Source organism: Bombina bombina, chromosome 5 (genome assembly GCF_027579735.1).
Source record: "Bombina bombina isolate aBomBom1 chromosome 5, aBomBom1.pri, whole genome shotgun sequence".
In the NCBI taxonomy this organism is placed as follows: domain Eukaryota; kingdom Metazoa; phylum Chordata; class Amphibia; order Anura; family Bombinatoridae; genus Bombina; species Bombina bombina.
Genome location: NC_069503.1, coordinates 926,040,659 through 926,058,236, shown reverse-complemented (window position 1 = coordinate 926,058,236; position 17,578 = coordinate 926,040,659). Strand labels below are relative to the sequence as shown.

The window sequence follows — 17,578 nt, the reverse complement described above, 5'->3', positions numbered from 1 at the left end:
GATCCAATCACCCAATAGGATTGAGCTCACATTCTATTGGCTGTTCCAATCAGCCAATAGAATGCAAGCTCAATTCTATTGGCTGATTAGTTGTTAATAAATGTAGGTAGGTGTCGGCGATGTTAGGGACAGCAGATTAGGGGTTAATAATATTTAACTAGTGTTTGCGAGGCAGGGGGTGCGGCGGTAAAGGGGTTAATACAGTTATTTAAGTGGCGGCGATGTCCGGTTGGCAGATTAGGGGTTAAAATTTTTATTTAAGTGTTTGCGATGTGGGGGGGGGGACTCGGTTTAAGGGTTAATAGGTAGTTTATGGGTGTTAGTGTACTTTTTAGAACTTTAGTTAAGAGTTTTATGTTACGGCATTAGCCCATAAAACTCTTAACTACTGACTTTTAAATGCGGTAGGAGTCTTGACATGAGAGGGTGTACCACTTTTTCCAGCAATCGTAATACCGGCATTAGGAAAATCCCATTGAAAAGATAGGATACGCAATTGACGTAAGGGGATTTGCGGTATGCTAAAATCGTGGAAAAAAAGTGAGCGGTACACCTGTACCTGCCAGACTCGTAATACCAGCGGGCGTTAAAAAGCAGCGTTGGGACCCCTCAACGCTGCTTTTTAAGGCTAACGCAAGACTCGTAATCTAGCCAAAAGAAATAAAAGGTATAATCCTACTTAGAATAATACAAAAGGCAATTATTTCTTTTAAAGGGATACTAAACCCAAATTGTTTCTTTCATGATTCAGATACAGCATGCAATTTTAAGCTACTTTCTAATTTACACCTTTTATCAATTTTTCTTCGTTCTCTTGGTATCTTTATAAAAAAAAAGCAGGGATGTAAGCTTATGAGATGGCCAATCTTTGCTTCAGCACCCTGGATAGTGCTTGCTGATTGGTGGCTACATTTAGCCACCAATCAGCAAGTGCAACCCAGGTTCTGAACCAACAATGGGCCGGCTCCTACGCTTACATTCTTGCTTTTCAAATAAAGATAGAAAGAGAACAAAGAAAAAATGATAAAAGGAGTAAATTAGAAGGTTGGTTAAAATTGCATGCTCTAACTGAATCATGAAATATATTTTTTATCTAGTATCCCTTTAAAGGGACACTGAACCCAATTTTTTTCTTTCATGATTCAGATAGAGCATGACATTTTAACCAACTTTCTAATTTACTCCTATTATCAATTTTTCTTCGTTCTCTTGCTATCTTTATTTTAAAAGCAGCAATGTAAATCTTACCAGCCAGACCATTTTAGGTTCAGCCCCATGGATAGTGGTTGCTTATTTGAGGCTTACATTTACCCACCAATAAGCAAGCATAACCCAGGTTCTCAACCAAAAATGGGCCAGCTTCTATGCATCACATTCCTGCTTTTTAAATAAAGATAGCAAGAGAATGAAGAAAAATTGATAATTGGAGTAAATTAGAAAGTTGCTTAAAATTGCATGCTCTATCTGAATCATGAAAGAAAAAAAATGTGAGTTTAGTGTCCCTTTAAGTATGACCCACTGCTTTTTTATTACAACAATGAAACAGACTATTTTATATCCCTTTAAGAGTGACACATGGACATTGGACACACATGACATAGGCTCTCCTGCCTTAGACTTGGGCAATGGGCATCTATCTTGGTAAACATTAAATCATAATAAAGGCCAAGGGAAAATATTGAGGATCCAACCATATATTTTTGTCAAGGGAATTTCTGCATATAGAATAACATACCTTACAACATTTTGCACTAGGGGACTGTGGTCAAGCTTAGACATCTATATGTATGGCTGCACCTCACTGACGAGGCCCATAGGAGGCCGAAACAATCGTCTGGGGTTGTCATGTTCCTTGTTCAGAGAATTGCCTGGTATTTCGGGGCTGGACTGACCTTACTTGGCGGGATCAGACTAATATACTTCAGGAAAGTTTTCTTCTGTGAAAAGCACACTGGTCTAAAAGAGGCTGCTTCCGGGTGGTAAATCGCCATAGAACAAGCCACTGAGCTGTTGTTCGTTCCTGGTAGAGCGCTTCTCTCTTTGTATGCAAATTATTATGACCCTGGGGAAGTCTCCCTATGGGTGATGGGGGAAACCAGACGTGGACTCCTTGCCCAGTGTGCTTAGAGGAATATGGCTGCACCTCACTGACGAGGCCCATAGGAGGCCGAAACGATCGTCTGGGGTTGTCATGTTCCTTGTTCAGAGGAGAATTGCCTGGTATTTCGGGGCTGGACTGACCTTACTTGGCGGGATCAGACTGATATACTTCAGGAAAGTTTTCTTCTGTGAAAAGCACACTGGTCTAAAAGAGGCTGCTTCCGGGTGGTAAATCGCCATAGAACAAGCCACTGAGCTGTTGTTCGTTCCTGGTAGAGCGCTTCTCTCTTTGTATGCAAATTATTATGACCCTGGGGAAGTCTCCCTATGGGTGATGGGGGAAACCAGACGTGGACTCCTTGCCCAGTGTGCTTAGAGGAATATGGCTGCACCTCACTGACGAGGCCCATAGGAGGCCGAAACGATCATCTGGGGTTGTCATGTTCCTTGTTCAGAGGAGAATTGCCTGGTATTTCGGGGCTGGACTGACCTTACTTGGCGGGATCAGACTGATATACTTCAGGAAAGTTTTCTTCTGTGAAAAGCACACTGGTCTAAAAGAGGCTGCTTCCGGGTGGTAAATCGCCATAGAACAAGCCACTGAGCTGTTGTTCGTTCCTGGTAGAGCGCTTCTCTCTTTGTATGCAAATTATTATGACCCTGGGGAAGTCTCCCTATGGGTGATGGGGGAAACCAGACGTGGACTCCTTGCCCAGTGTGCTTAGAGGAATATGGCTGCACCTCACTGACGAGGCCCATAGGAGGCCGAAACGATCGTCTGGGGTTGTCATGTTCCTTGTTCAGAGGAGAATTGCCTGGTATTTCGGGGCTGGACTGACCTTACTTGGCAGGATCAGACTGATATACTTCAGGAAAGTTTTCTTCTGTGAAAAGCACACTGGTCTAAAAGAGGCTGCTTCAGGGTGGTAAATCGCCATAGAACAAGCCACTGAGCTGTTGTTCGTTCCTGGTAGAGCGCTTCTCTCTTTGTATGCAAATTATTATGACCCTGGGGAAGTCTCCCTATGGGTGATGGGGGAAACCAGACGTGGACTCCTTGCCCAGTGTGCTTAGAGGAATATGGCTGCACCTCACTGACGAGGCCCATAGGAGGCCGAAACGATGGTCTGGGGTTGTCATGTTCCTTGTTCAGAGGAGAATTGCCTGGTATTTCGGGGCTGGACTGACCTTACTTGGCGGGATCAGACTGATATACTTCAGGAAAGTTTTCTTCTGTGAAAAGCACACTGGTCTAAAAGAGGCTGCTTCCGGGTGGTAAATCGCCATAGAACAAGCCACTGAGCTGTTGTTCGTTCCTGGTAGAGCGCTTCTCTCTTTGTATGCAAATTATTATGACCCTGGGGAAGTCTCCCTATGGGTGATGGGGGAAACCAGACGTGGACTCCTTGCCCAGTGTGCTTAGAGGAATATGGCTGCACCTCACTGACGAGGCCCGTAGGAGGCCGAAACGATCGTCTGGGGTTGTCATGTTCCTTGTTCAGAGGAGAATTGCCTGGTATTTCGGGGCTGGACTGACCTTACTTGGCGGGATCAGACTGATATACTTCAGGAAAGTTTTCTTCTGTGAAAAGCACACTGGTCTAAAAGAGGCTGCTTCCGGGTGGTAAATCGCCATAGAACAAGCCACTGAGCTGTTGTTCGTTCCTGGTAGAGCGCTTCTCTCTTTGTATGCAAATTATTATGACCCTGGGGAAGTCTCCCTATGGGTGATGGGGGAAACCAGACGTGGACTCCTTGCCCAGTGTGCTTAGAGGAATATGGCTGCACCTCACTGACGAGGCCCATAGGAGGCCGAAACGATCGTCTGGGGTTGTCATGTTCCTTGTTCAGAGGAGAATTGCCTGGTATTTCGGGGCTGGACTGACCTTACTTGGCGGGATCAGACTGATATACTTCAGGAAAGTTTTCTTCTGTGAAAAGCACACTGGTCTAAAAGAGGCTGCTTCCGGGTGGTAAATCGCCATAGAACAAGCCACTGAGCTGTTGTTCGTTCCTGGTAGAGCACTTCTCTCTTTGTATGCAAATTATTATGACCCTGGGGAAGTCTCCCTATGGGTGATGGGGGAAACCAGACGTGGACTCCTTGCCCAGTGTGCTTAGAGGAATATGGCTGCACCTCACTGACGAGGCCCATAGGAGGCCAAAACGATTGTCTGGGGTTGTCATGTTCCTTGTTCAGAGGAGAATTGCCTGGTATTTCGGGGCTGGACTGACCTTACTTGGCGGGATCAGACTGATATACTTCAGGAAAGTTTTCTTCTGTGAAAAGCACACTGGTCTAAAAGAGGCTGCTTCCGGGTGGTAAATCGCCATAGAACAAGCCACTGAGCTGTTGTTCGTTCCTGGTAGAGTGCTTCTCTCTTTGTATTCAAATTATTATGACCCTGGGGAAGTCTCCCTATGGGTGATGGGGGAAACCAGACGTGGACTCCTTGCCCAGTGTGCTTAGAGGAATATGGCTGCACCTCACTGACGAGGCCCATAGGAGGCCGAAACGATCATCTGGGGTTGTCATGTTCCTTGTTCAGAGGAGAATTGCCTGGTATTTCGGGGCTGGACTGACCTTACTTGGCGGGATCAGACTGATATACTTCAGGAAAGTTTTCTTCTGTGAAAAGCACACTGGTCTAAAAGAGGCTGCTTCCGGGTGGTAAATCGCCATAGAACAAGCCACTGAGCTGTTGTTCATTCCTGGTAGAGCGCTTCTCTCTTTGTATGCAAATTATTATGACCCTGGGGAAGTCTCCCTATGGGTGATGGGGGAAACCAGACGTGGACTCCTTGCCCAGTGTGCTTAGAGGAATATGGCTGCACCTCACTGACGAGGCCCATAGGAGGCCGAAACGATCGTCTGGGGTTGTCATGTTCCTTGTTCAGAGGAGAATTGCCTGGTATTTCGGGGCTGGACTGACCTTACTTGGCGGGATCAGACTGATTTACTTCAGGAAAGTTTTCTTCTGTGAAAAGCACACTGGTCTAAAAGAGGCTGCTTCCGGGTGGTAAATCACCATAGAACAAGCCACTGAGCTGTTGTTCGTTCCTGGTAGAGCGCTTCTCTCTTTGTATGCAAATTATTATGACCCTGGGGAAGTCTCCCTATGGGTGATGGGGGAAACCAGACGTGGACTCCTTGCCCAGTGTGCTTAGAGTAATATGGCTGCACCTCACTGACGAGGCCCATAGGAGGCCGAAACGATTGTCTGGGGTTGTCATGTTCCTTGTTCAGAGGAGAATTGCCTGGTATTTCGGGGCTGGACTGACCTTACTTGGCAGGATCAGACTGATATACTTCAGGAAAGTTTTCTTCTGTGAAAAGCACACTGGTCTAAAAGAGGCTGCTTCCGGGTGGTAAATCGCCATAGAACAAGCCACTGAGCTGTTGTTCGTTCCTGGTAGAGCGCTTCTCTCTTTGTATGCAAATTATTATGACCCTGGGGAAGTCTCCCTATGGGTGATGGGGGAAACCAGACGTGGACTCCTTGCCCAGTGTGCTTAGAGGAATATGGCTGCACCTCACTGACGAGGCCCATAGGAGGCCGAAACGATCGTCTGGGGTTGTCATGTTCCTTGTTCAGAGGAGAATTGCCTGGTATTTCGGGGCTGGACTGACCTTACTTGGCGGGATCAGACTGATATACTTCAGGAAAGTTTTCTTCTGTGAAAAGCACAATGGTCTAAAAGAGGCTGCTTCCGGGTGGTAAATCGCCATAGAACAAGCCACTGAGCTGTTGTTCGTTCCTGGTAGAGCGCTTCTCTCTTTGTATGCAAATTATTATGACCCTGGGGAAGTCTCCCTATGGGTGATGGGGGAAACCAGACGTGGACTCCTTGCCCAATGTGCTTAGAGGAATATGGCTGCACCTCACTGACGAGGCCCATAGGAGGCCGAAACGATCATCTGGGGTTGTCATGTTCCTTGTTCAGAGGAGAATTGCCTGGTATTTCGGGGCTGGACTGACCTTACTTGGCGGGATCAGACTGATATACTTCAGGAATGTTTTCTTCTGTGAAAAGCACACTGGTCTAAAAGAGGCTGCTTCCGGGTGGTAAATCGCCATAGAACAAGCCACTGAGCTGTTGTTCGTTCCTGGTAGAGCGCTTCTCTCTTTGTATGCAAATTATTATGACCCTGGGGAAGTCTCCCTATGGGTGATGGGGGAAACCAGACGTGGACTCCTTGCCCAGTGTGCTTAGAGGAATATGGCTGCACCTCACTGACGAGGCCCATAGGAGGCCGAAACGATCGTCTGGGGTTGTCATGTTCCTTGTTCAGAGTAGAATTGCCTGGTATTTCGGGGCTGGACTGACCTTACTTGGCGGGATCAGACTTATATACTTCAGGAAAGTTTTCTTCTGTGAAAAGCACACTGGTCTAAAAGAGGCTGCTTCCGGGTGGTAAATCGCCATAGAACAAGCCACTGAGCTGTTGTTCGTTCCTGGTAGAGCGCTTCTCTCTTTGTATGCAAATTATTATGACCCTGGGGAAGTCTCCCTATGGGTGATGGGGGAAACCAGACGTGGACTCCTTGCCCAGTGTGCTTAGAGGAATATGGCTGCACCTCACTGACGAGGCCCATAGGAGGCCGAAACGATCGTCTGGGGTTGTCATGTTCCTTGTTCAGAGGAGAATTGCCTGGTATTTCGGGGCTGGACTGACCTTACTTGGCGGGATCAGACTGATATACTTCAGGAAAGTTTTCTTCTGTGAAAAGCACACTGGTCTAAAAGAGGCTGCTTCCGGGTGGTAAATCGCCATAGAACAAGCCACTGAGCTGTTGTTCGTTCCTGGTAGAGCACTTCTCTCTTTGTATGCAAATTATTATGACCCTGGGGAAGTCTCCCTATGGGTGATGGGGGAAACCAGACGTGGACTCCTTGCCCAGTGTGCTTAGAGGAATATGGCTGCACCTCACTGACGAGGCCCATAGGAGGCCGAAACGATCGTCTGGGGTTGTCATGTTCCTTGTTCAGAGGAGAATTGCCTGGTATTTCGGGGCTGGACTGACCTTACTTGGCGGGATCAGACTGATATACTTCAGGAAAGTTTTCTTCTGTGAAAAGCACACTGGTCTAAAAGAGGCTGCTTCCGGGTGGTAAATCGCCATAGAACAAGCCACTGAGCTGTTGTTCGTTCCTGGTAGAGCGCTTCTCTCTTTGTATGCAAATTATTATGACCCTGGGGAAGTCTCCCTATGGGTGATGGGGGAAACCAGACGTGGACTCCTTGCCCAGTGTGCTTAGAGGAATATGGCTGCACCTCACTGACGAGGCCCATAGGAGGCCGAAACGATCGTCTGGGGTTGTCATGTTCCTTGTTCAGAGGAGAATTGCCTGGTATTTCGGGGCTGGACTGACCTTACTTGGCGGGATCAGACTGATATACTTCAGGAAAGTTTTCTTCTGTGAAAAGCACACTGGTCTAAAAGAGGCTGCTTCCGGGTGGTAAATCGCCATAGAACAAGCCACTGAGCTGTTGTTCGTTCCTGGTAGAGCGCTTCTCTCTTTGTATGCAAATCTCTATGTTAAAGCCCTCTGCCTGCCTTTTTCTTCTAACGCATGAGACCTCATATATTTGAGCCCTTATAACTTTTTTGTGCAATTTTTTAAAATAATTTTTATTAGATAGTGTTATTATGAGTGAACTTTTTATTGTATTTTTGTGGTGGTGTTTTTTTTTTTGTTTTTTTTTAAATTGTTTCGTGAAACAGTTAACCAGAGTTCTGAGAAAACGTTATTATTCTACCATAAATTGTGTTTGTTCAAACACCCGCGATAAACCCCTTTTCGCTTGCACGTAATTGTTAGCACGCCACTTGTAATCTGGCTACACAGAAATATAACAGAAGCACTGGGGCAAGTCAGGGGGCCTTCCCCCATCTACTTTTTCATTTTATTTTTAATAACTTTAGAATGGACAATGTGAAGTATGCATTGTATTTTAGGTTGGTATGTAAAAGAACCCTCATCATATTTAAACAAAACTTCTTCCTTAATAATGGTGATCTCTAAATTGTCATATGGTTTTAGCCAAAAAAAGAGGCAGATTACAAGTGGAGCTCTAATTTTTTTTCTCGATCCTGCTGTAACAGTGCTTACTAGATCAATAGCGCTAAACCCAAAGGTGAGTAAGGAATACTTTACATTCCTATCGGGTAGATTACGAGTCTTGCGTTATGAGCTGTGCGATGCTAACGTGCAGTTTTTTCTCACCGCTCACTTCTCTGCAGCGCTGGTATTACGGATTTTTACAAACCCGGTGTTAACAGGCAAGAAGTGAGCGTAGAGCAAAATTTAGCTCCACACTGCACTCCAACACCAGCGCTGCTTAAGTGAGCGGTGAGCTGGTTGTATGTGCTCGTGCACGATTTCCCCATAGACATCAATGGGGAGAGCCGGCTGAGAAAAAGTCTAACACCTGCCAAAAAGCAGCGTAAAGCTCCGTAACGCAGCCCCATTGATTCCTATGGGTAAAACTACATTTATGTTTACACCTAACACCCTAACATGAACCCCGAGTCTAAACACCCCTAATCTTACACTTATTAATTCCTAAGTCTAACCCTAACCCTAACAACCCTAACTTAAATATAATTTAAATAAATCTAAATAAAATTCCTATCATTAACTAAATTATTCCTATTTAAAACTAAATACTTACCTGTAAAATAAAACCTAAGCTAGCTACAATATAACTAATACTTACATTGTATCTAGCTTAGGTTTATTTTTATTTTACAGGCAAGTTTGTATTTATTTTAACTAGGTAGAATAGTTACTAAATAGTTATTAACTATTTACTAACTACCTAGCTAAAATAAATACAAATTTACCTGTAAAATTAAACCTAACCTAAGTCACACTAACACCTAACACTACACTACAATTAAATAAATTCCCTAATTTAAATACAATTAAATAAATTAAATACAATTAGCTAAATTACAAAAAAAACTAACACTAAATTACAGAAAAAAAATTACAAGATATTAAACTAATTATACCTAATCTAAGAGCCCTATCAAAATAATAAAGCCCCCAAAATAAAAAAAAACCTAGCCTAAACTAAACTATCAATAGGCCTTAAAAGGGCCTTTTGCAGGGCATTGCCCCAAAGAAATCAGCTCTTTTACCTGTAAATAAAAAATACAAATACCCCCCAACAGTAAAACCCACCATCCACACCCAAATAACCCCCCAAATAAAACCCTAACTAAAAAACCTTTGCCCTGAAAAGGGCATTTGGATGGGCATTGCTCTTAAAAGGGCATTTAGCTCTATTGCTGCCCAAAGCCCTAACCTAAAAATAAAACCCACCCAATACACCCTTAAAAAATCCTAACACTAACCCCCGAAGATTCACTTACCGGGAGAAGCCAATAGGATTGAGCTTGCATTCTATTGGCTGATTGGATCAGCCAATAGGATTGAAGTTCAATCCTTTAGGCTGATTGCATCAGCCAATAGGATTTTTTCTACCTTAATTCCGATTGGCTGATAGAATTATATCAGCCAATCGGAATCTAAGGGACGCCATCTTGGATGACGTCACTTAAAGGTACCTTCATTCCGAAGAAGCCGTCAATTGAAGAGGATGCTCCGCGCCGGATGTCTTGAAGATGGAGCTGCTCCACGCCGGATGGATGAAGATATAAGATGCCGTCTGGATTAAGACTTCTGCCCATTTGGAGGACCACTTCTGCCGGCTTCGTTGAGGACATCTTGCCGCTTGGATGAAGACTTCTCCCGGTAAGTGAATCTTCGGGGGTTAGCGTTAGGATTTTCTAAGGGTGTATTGGGTGGGTTTTATTTTTAGGTTAGGGCTTTGGGCAGCAATAGAGCTAAATGCCCTTTTAAGGGCAATGCCCATCCAAATGCCCTTTTCAGGGCAATGGGGAGCTTAGGTTTTTTTAGTTAAGAGTTTATTTGAGGGGTTGGTTGTGTTTGTGGTGGGTTTTACTATTGGGGGGGTTGTTTGTATTTTTTTTTACAGGTAAAAGAGCTGATTTCTTTGGGGCAATGCCCCACAAAAAGCCCTTTTAAGGGCTATTGATAGTTTAGTTTAGGCTAGGGTTTTTTTTATTTGGGGGGGGGCTTTTTTATTTTGATAGGGCTCTTAGATTAGATGTAATTAGTTTAAATATCTTGTAATTTGTTTTTTATTTTGTAATTGTATTTAATTTATTTAATTGTATTTAATTTAAGTAAGTTATTTAATTGTAGTGTAGTGTTAGGTGTTAGTGTAACTTAGGTTAGGTTTTATTTTACAGGTACATTTGTATTTATTTTAGCTAGGTAGTTAGTAAATAGTTAATAACTATTTAGTAACTATTCTACCTAGTTAAAATAAATACAAACTTGCCTGTAAAATAAAAATAAACCCTAAGATAGCTATAATGTAACTATTAGTTATATTGTAACTAGCTTAGGGTTTATTTTATAGGTAAATATTTAGTTTTAAATAGGAATTATTTATTTAATGATAGGAATTTTCTTTAGATTTATTTAAATTATATTTAAGTTAGGGGGTGTTAGGGTTAGGGTTAGACTTAGGTTTAGGGGTTAATAAATTTAGAATAGTGGCGGCGACGTTGGGGACGACAGATTAGGGGTTAATAAATATAATGTAGGTGTCGGCGATGTTGGGGGCAGTAGATTAGGGGTTCCTAATTATAATGTAGGTGGCGGCGACATCCGGAGTGGCAGATTAGGGGTTAATAAGTATAATGTAGGTGTCGACGATGTTAGGGGAGGCAGATTAGGGGTTAATAATATTTAACTAGTGTTTGCGAGGCGGGATTGTGGCAGTTTAGGGATTAATATGTTTATTCTAGTGGCGGCGATGTCCGGAGCGGCAGATTAGGGGTTAATAATTTTCTTTTAGTGTTTGCGATGTGGGAGCGCCTCGGTTTAGGGGTTAATAGGTAGTTTATGGGTGTTAGTGTACTTTTTAGCACTTTAGTTATGAGTTTTATGCTACAGCTTTGTAGTGTAAAACTCATAACTACTGACTTTAAAATGTGTTAGGAATCTTGGCGGTAGAGGGTGTACCGCTCACTTTTTGGCCTCCCAGGCAGACTCAAAATACCGGCGCTATGGAAATCCCATAGAAAAAGACTTTATGAAATTTACGTAAGTTGGTTTGCAGTAAGGCCAAAAAAGTGTGCGGTACACCTATACCTGCAAGACTTGTAATACCAGCGGCCGTAAAAAAGCAGCGTTATGACCTGTTAACGCTGCTTTTTCACCTTACCGCAAAACTCGTAATCTTGGCGAATGTTTTTCAGATAAAAAAAAAATGTTCTTTTTATTTGAAACATATATATTTATATATATATATATATATAAATATATATATATGTAATAGAAGTAGGGAAAAGGGGAAAGGGGAAAGAGAAATGTGCAAAAAGATATGTGTAGGTATGGCGCTGAATGACCAATGGTCATTCAGCGCCATACCTACACATATCTTTTTGCACATTTATATATATATATATATATATATATGTTATGCATAATATATACTTATACCTACATATCTATATGAATATATACAGATATAGATTTATGTTTGTATATACAGATATACAGAGCATATGAATTTAAAGTATTTCTGTCAAAACACCTGAAAACATATTAAAAATGAATACAAAATTATATTGCATTTTTAAAGGTATTTTATTGGGAAGGGCTCCTATATTTATATATATATATATATATATATATATATATATATATATATATATATATATATATATATATATATATATATGTGTGTTTGTGTGTGTGATATATATGTATGTTTATATGTGTATACAGGCAATCCCCGGGTTACGTACAAGATAGGGACTTTAGGTTTGTTCTTAAGTTGAATTTGTATGTAAGTTGGAACATTAGGTGATACTCTAGCCAAACATTTTTGTTTTGTTTTGGATAGCATAGGATAAAGTTTGTTTTGCTATCTGTGCCCCTGTTGAGAAAATTTCACATCACTTTCTGTCCTTGTGACAATTGGATTTTCAGTATTTTGGATTATCCTGGAAAGAAGGATTGTCGATAAAGCTCTATTTTCTCTGTATGTAAGTACGAGTTGTACTTAAGTCGGATGTCTGTAACCCGAAGACTGCCTGTATATGTATCTATGTGTGAAGATACATAGTTACGCATAGAAACGCAAATTTACACAAATATATACACACATACACATGTAGCCCTTTCTAGTCAAACACCCTGCTATATACCATATCCCTTTTAACCTGTTTAAACCCTTTTTATTAATATTTAAATGATATATTTGTATTAAAACTTGCATATGTGAATATAATACTTTATTTTAATGTGTTTTGTGAAACTTTTTTTTTTAACCCTTTTGTTTTACTTCAGGTCTAAAGTCGCAGTAAATATTCTAGCGCAGTTTCACTTTTGCTCAAGCGCAAATTAAAACTTTCAGCTCATAATATGCGCACCATTTAGCGCTTTCGTGATCTCCATTGAAAGTATAGGTTGCGAAAGATGGATTTTGGACCTTCTCTGTTTAACGCACTGTACCATGCACTTGTAATATCTTGTCAGGCGCTAATATTAGTGTAGTACAGCAATATCGCGTATCATATCATTAGCGTTCCACTAATCTGGCCCACAATCTGTTAATTATTTCATGTATTATCATACTTTTTGGGATATATGATTTACAGTTAAGTGATGTATTGTTCTAAATGTGCTTTGAAATTCAATAAAAATCATATTTAAAATAAAACAAACAAACATACAAAACGCAGAAAACAGGCTCCCACTTCCTGATGCGCGTTGGGTTCAGGCAGCAAGCAACCTTCAATCGTTGACAGGAAATCTTTATGCACGACAAGAATGTCTTCAATGTTAGAGAATAGCATCTACAAACAAATAAATAGCATTAACATAAGGAAACTATTAAGCATTAAATAGCAACTCAGCAACGTCTACTTCATGTATAAATAATGATACACAGAGAATATTGCCTTGCCTTAGTGATCAAGCTTCGTTTTAAAATGTACTTAACTTAAAAAGCATGCACAGTATCTATCTAATTTTATATATTAGATAACTATAAAAGGTATCAAATTTAACAGAATTGTAAAACCAGGGAATGTTCTCTTTCCAAATATACAAATGTCATTAAATGGCCACTTGCAACCAATTCATCCTCTTAGATGTTGTCAGTGAAAGGCCATATAAGTATATAGTTAAGTCTGTACAAGCAATCAGTTGTGTAGTCTTTATTAAGGCTTGAATGCATGGAATACCTCTCGGTTTTATTATTCTGGTAGGCATGGCATTCTGTTACAATGGTGTGCTATATTGCTTCTACTAAATAAAAATGATATAATTATATATTGGGAGCAACAATTAGCCTTAGAGTAATGCAGAGGCAGATTTTTTACCTAAATTAGTTGTTTAAAGGGACACTGAACCCAAATTATTTCTTTTGTAATTCAGATAGCATGCAATTTTAAGCAACTTTCTAATTTACTCCTATTAGCAATTTTACTTTGTTCTCTTGCTATCTTTATTTGAAAAAGAAGACATCTAAGTTTTTTGTTTGTTTCAGTACTCTGGATAGCACTTTTTTTTATTGGTGGATGAATTTATCCACCAATCAGCAAGGACAACCCAGGTTGTTCACCAAAAATGGGCCGGGATCTAAACTTACATTCTTGCAGTTCAAATAAAGATACCAAGAGAATGAAGAAAATTTGATAATAAGAGTAAATTAGAAAGTTGCTTAAAATGTCATGCTCTATCTGAATCACAAAAGAAAAAATTTGGGTACAGTGTCCCTTTAAATATAAAAAAAGAGTGTAAAGCTAGTGTCCATATAGCAACGGACACCACTATATTGTAACCTAGGTTTCCTTCTCTGCCAATTAAAGACAGTTATAAATGAGTCTTTAGAGTGTGAAACCTACTACTGGGTAGAATATAGCAGTATTAAAGGGACATGAAACCCCAAAAAAAATTATTTCATGATTTAGGTAGAACATACAATTTTAAACAACTTTCCAGTTTACTTTTATTATCACATTTCTTTCCTTCTCTTGGTATCATTTTTTGAAGGAGCAGCAATGCACTACTGGATTCTAATTAAACACATGGGTGAGGCAATGACAATTGGTTTATATATGCAGCTACCAATCAGCAGCTAGAACCTAGGTCCTTTGCTGCTCCTGAGCTTGCCTAGATAAACCTTTAAGCAAAGGATAATAAGAGAAGAAAGCAAATTAAATAATAGAAGTAGATTATAAAGTTGTTTAAAATTGTATGTTCTGTTTGAATCATGAATGTCTAATTATGACGTTACTGCCCCTGTAAATCTGGAGTCCACAACCACAATTGTCAGAATTAAATGTAAAGTATATACAGGGAGTGCAGAATTATTAGGCAAGTTGTATTTTTGAGGATTAATTTTATTATTGAACAACAACCATGTTCTCAATGAACCCAAAAAAATCATTAATATCAAAGCTGAATAGTTTTGGAAGTAGTTTTTAGTTTGTTTTTAGTTATAGCTATTTTAGGGGGATATCTGTGTGTGCAGGTGACTATTACTGTGCATAATTATTAGGCAACTTAACAAAAAACAAATATATACCCATTTCAATTATTTCTTTTTACCAGTGAAACCAATATAACATCTCAACATTCACAAATATACATTTCTGACATTCAAAAACAAAACAAAAACAAATCAGTGACCAATATAGCCACCTTTCTTTGCAAGGACACTCAAAAGCCTGCCATCCATGGATTCTGTCAGTGTTTTGATCTGTTCACCATCAACATTGCGTGCAGCAGCAACCACAGCCTCCCAGACACTGTTCAGAGAGGTGTACTGTTTTCCCTCCTTGTAAATCTCACATTTGATGATGGACCACAGGTTCTCAATGGGGTTCAGATCAAGTGAACAAGGAGGCCATGTCATTAGATTTTCTTCTTTTATACCCTTTCTTGCCAGCCACGCTGTGGAGTACTTGGACGCGTGTGATGGAGCATTGTCCTGCATGAAAATCATGTTTTTCTTGAAGGATGCAGACTTCTTCCTGTACCACTGCTTGAAGAAGGTGTCTTCCAGAAACTGGCAGTAGGACTGGGAGTTGAGCTTGACTCCATCCTCAACCCGAAAAGGCCCCACAAGCTCATCTTTGATGATACCAGCCCAAACCAGTACTCCACCTCCACCTTGCTGGCGTCTGAGTCGGACTGGAGCTCTCTGCCCTTTACCAATCCAGCCACAGGCCCATCCATCTGGCCCATCAAGACTCACTCTCATTTCATCAGTCCATAAAACCTTAGAAAAATCAGTCTTGAGATATTTCTTGGCCCAGTCTTGACGTTTCAGCTTGTGTGTCTTGTTCAGTGGTCGTCTTTCAGCCTTTCTTACCTTGGCCATGTCTCTGAGTATTGCACACCTTGTGCTTTTGGGCACTCCAGTGATGTTGCAGCTCTGAAATATGGCCAAACTGGTGGCAAGTGGCATCTTGGCAGCTGCACGCTTGACTTTTCTCAGTTCATGGGCAGTTATTTTGCGCCTTGGTTTTTCCACACGCTTCTTGCGACCCTGTTGACTATTTTGAATGAAACGCTTGATTGTTCGATGATCACGCTTCAGAAGCTTTGCAATTTTAAGAGTGCTGCATCCCTCTGCAAGATATCTCACTATTTTTGACTTTTCTGAGCCTGTCAAGTCCTTCTTTTGACCCATTTTGCCAAAGGAAAGGAAGTTGCCTAATAATTATGCACACCTGATATAGGGTGTTGATGTCATTAGACCACACCCCTTCTCATTACAGAGATGCACATCACCTAATATGCTTAATTGGTAGTAGGCTTTCGAGCCTATACAGCTTGGAGTAAGACAACATGCATAAAGAGGATGATGTGGTCAAAATACTCATTTGCCTAATAATTCTGCACTCCCTGTATAAAAAATAACGAAAGCTGTTTTTTTTATTTATTGTTTTTTTTAAATCTAATACAGTATACTGACATTAGCAGGTAAGTACATATGAAAAATATATTTCAGGTAAAAGATAAATACAATTCACCACATTTAAGATAATCAATGAAAACTAGATAAGCCAGCTAGCTAAAGTAAAAACGTAACCAAGTAAACATAAAGCAGCCAACAAAACAAGTTGTATAGGTGGGCCAAACAGTCGCTATCAAGCGTTGCCAAGACTTCTAAGAGGTTGACAGACAAGAGACCCTCAGATGCAAATAGGAAAAGAGAAAGAGATGCAGAAAGTGGAAAAGAAGAAAGAGAAGAGAAGGGAAGGAGGAACAGTGATACTGTATCAGGAATGAAAGCTATGTTTTACTACACTCTGCTTTAAGATATCTGCCTGAGCTTTTTAACATTCAGACCTAGTTACACTCATTTTCTTATGTCCTTGCCTTTAATACGTCATGTGAATAAATGTTTATTTAATCATTACCATTCTTTATGAACCTTAAAAAATGCTGCTTTACCCTGATAATGGGCTAGAATACAAGTGGCGCGCTATTTTGCACTGCCGTTCAAGTGTTAAAGGAATAGTCTAGTCAAAATTAAACTTTCATGATTCAGATAGAGCAGCAATTTTAAGCAACTTTCTAATTTACACCTATTATTATTTTCTCTTTGTTCTCTTGCACTCTTTATTTAAATGTAAGTATAGGAGCTGTCCCATTTTAGGTTAAGCACCTGGGTAGCGCTTGCTGATTGGTGGCGACATTAAGACACCAATCAGAAAGTTCTACCCAGGTGCTGAACCAAAAATGGGCCGGCTTCTATGCTTACATTCTTGCTTTTTCAAATACAGATAGCGAGAGAACAAAGAAAAATTGATAATAGAAGTAAATTAGAAAGTTGCTTAAAATTGCATGCTCTATCTGAATCAGGAAAGTTTAATTTTGATTAGACTATTCCTTTCACACGAGCACTAACCTGACAATCGCAAAAAGCTGAACTTTAAAAATTTAACATATTCCCCTATAGACTTCAATGGAGTGTGAAGAGAAAAAAAAACACACTCTGGTCGCATGCAAACCCATTGTGTTTACTCAAGTGCGCTAACCCAACATGAAAATATAAATATTTCACATTCCAATGTTCTTCACATAGAAGAATATGTTCTATTTATCCTTAAATACATATTTATATATATATATATTTTGATATATATATATATATATATATATACAGGTATATATAATGTTTTTTTGGTAAAATATATTTCTATACCTATACATATAGGTATAGATATATTTAGGAATATCTATTTAAAAGTACTTAGAACATATTCCCCTATGTGAAGAACATTGCAATTGGAAATATTTACAGTAAATGCACAGTTAAACACTTTATTAAATATGAATATTGCATAAATATGATTTTTCATGCTTTCAGCAACTTGACTGCAAAGGGCTTCAATTCATATATAGT

The 17,578-nt window shown here is 40.3% G+C and overlaps 1 protein-coding gene across 1 annotated transcript in view; it reads right to left on the bottom strand.

Annotated features, from left to right (window-relative positions):
• Positions 1-17,578, bottom strand: part of PREX2 (phosphatidylinositol-3,4,5-trisphosphate dependent Rac exchange factor 2) — a 689,594-nt gene that overhangs the window by 488,143 nt on the left and 183,873 nt on the right. The window contains exon 3 of the mRNA XM_053715101.1: positions 12,888-13,010. Coding sequence (XP_053571076.1) covers positions 12,888-13,010 — 123 coding nt within the window. The remainder of the gene's footprint in view (positions 1-12,887; positions 13,011-17,578) is intronic.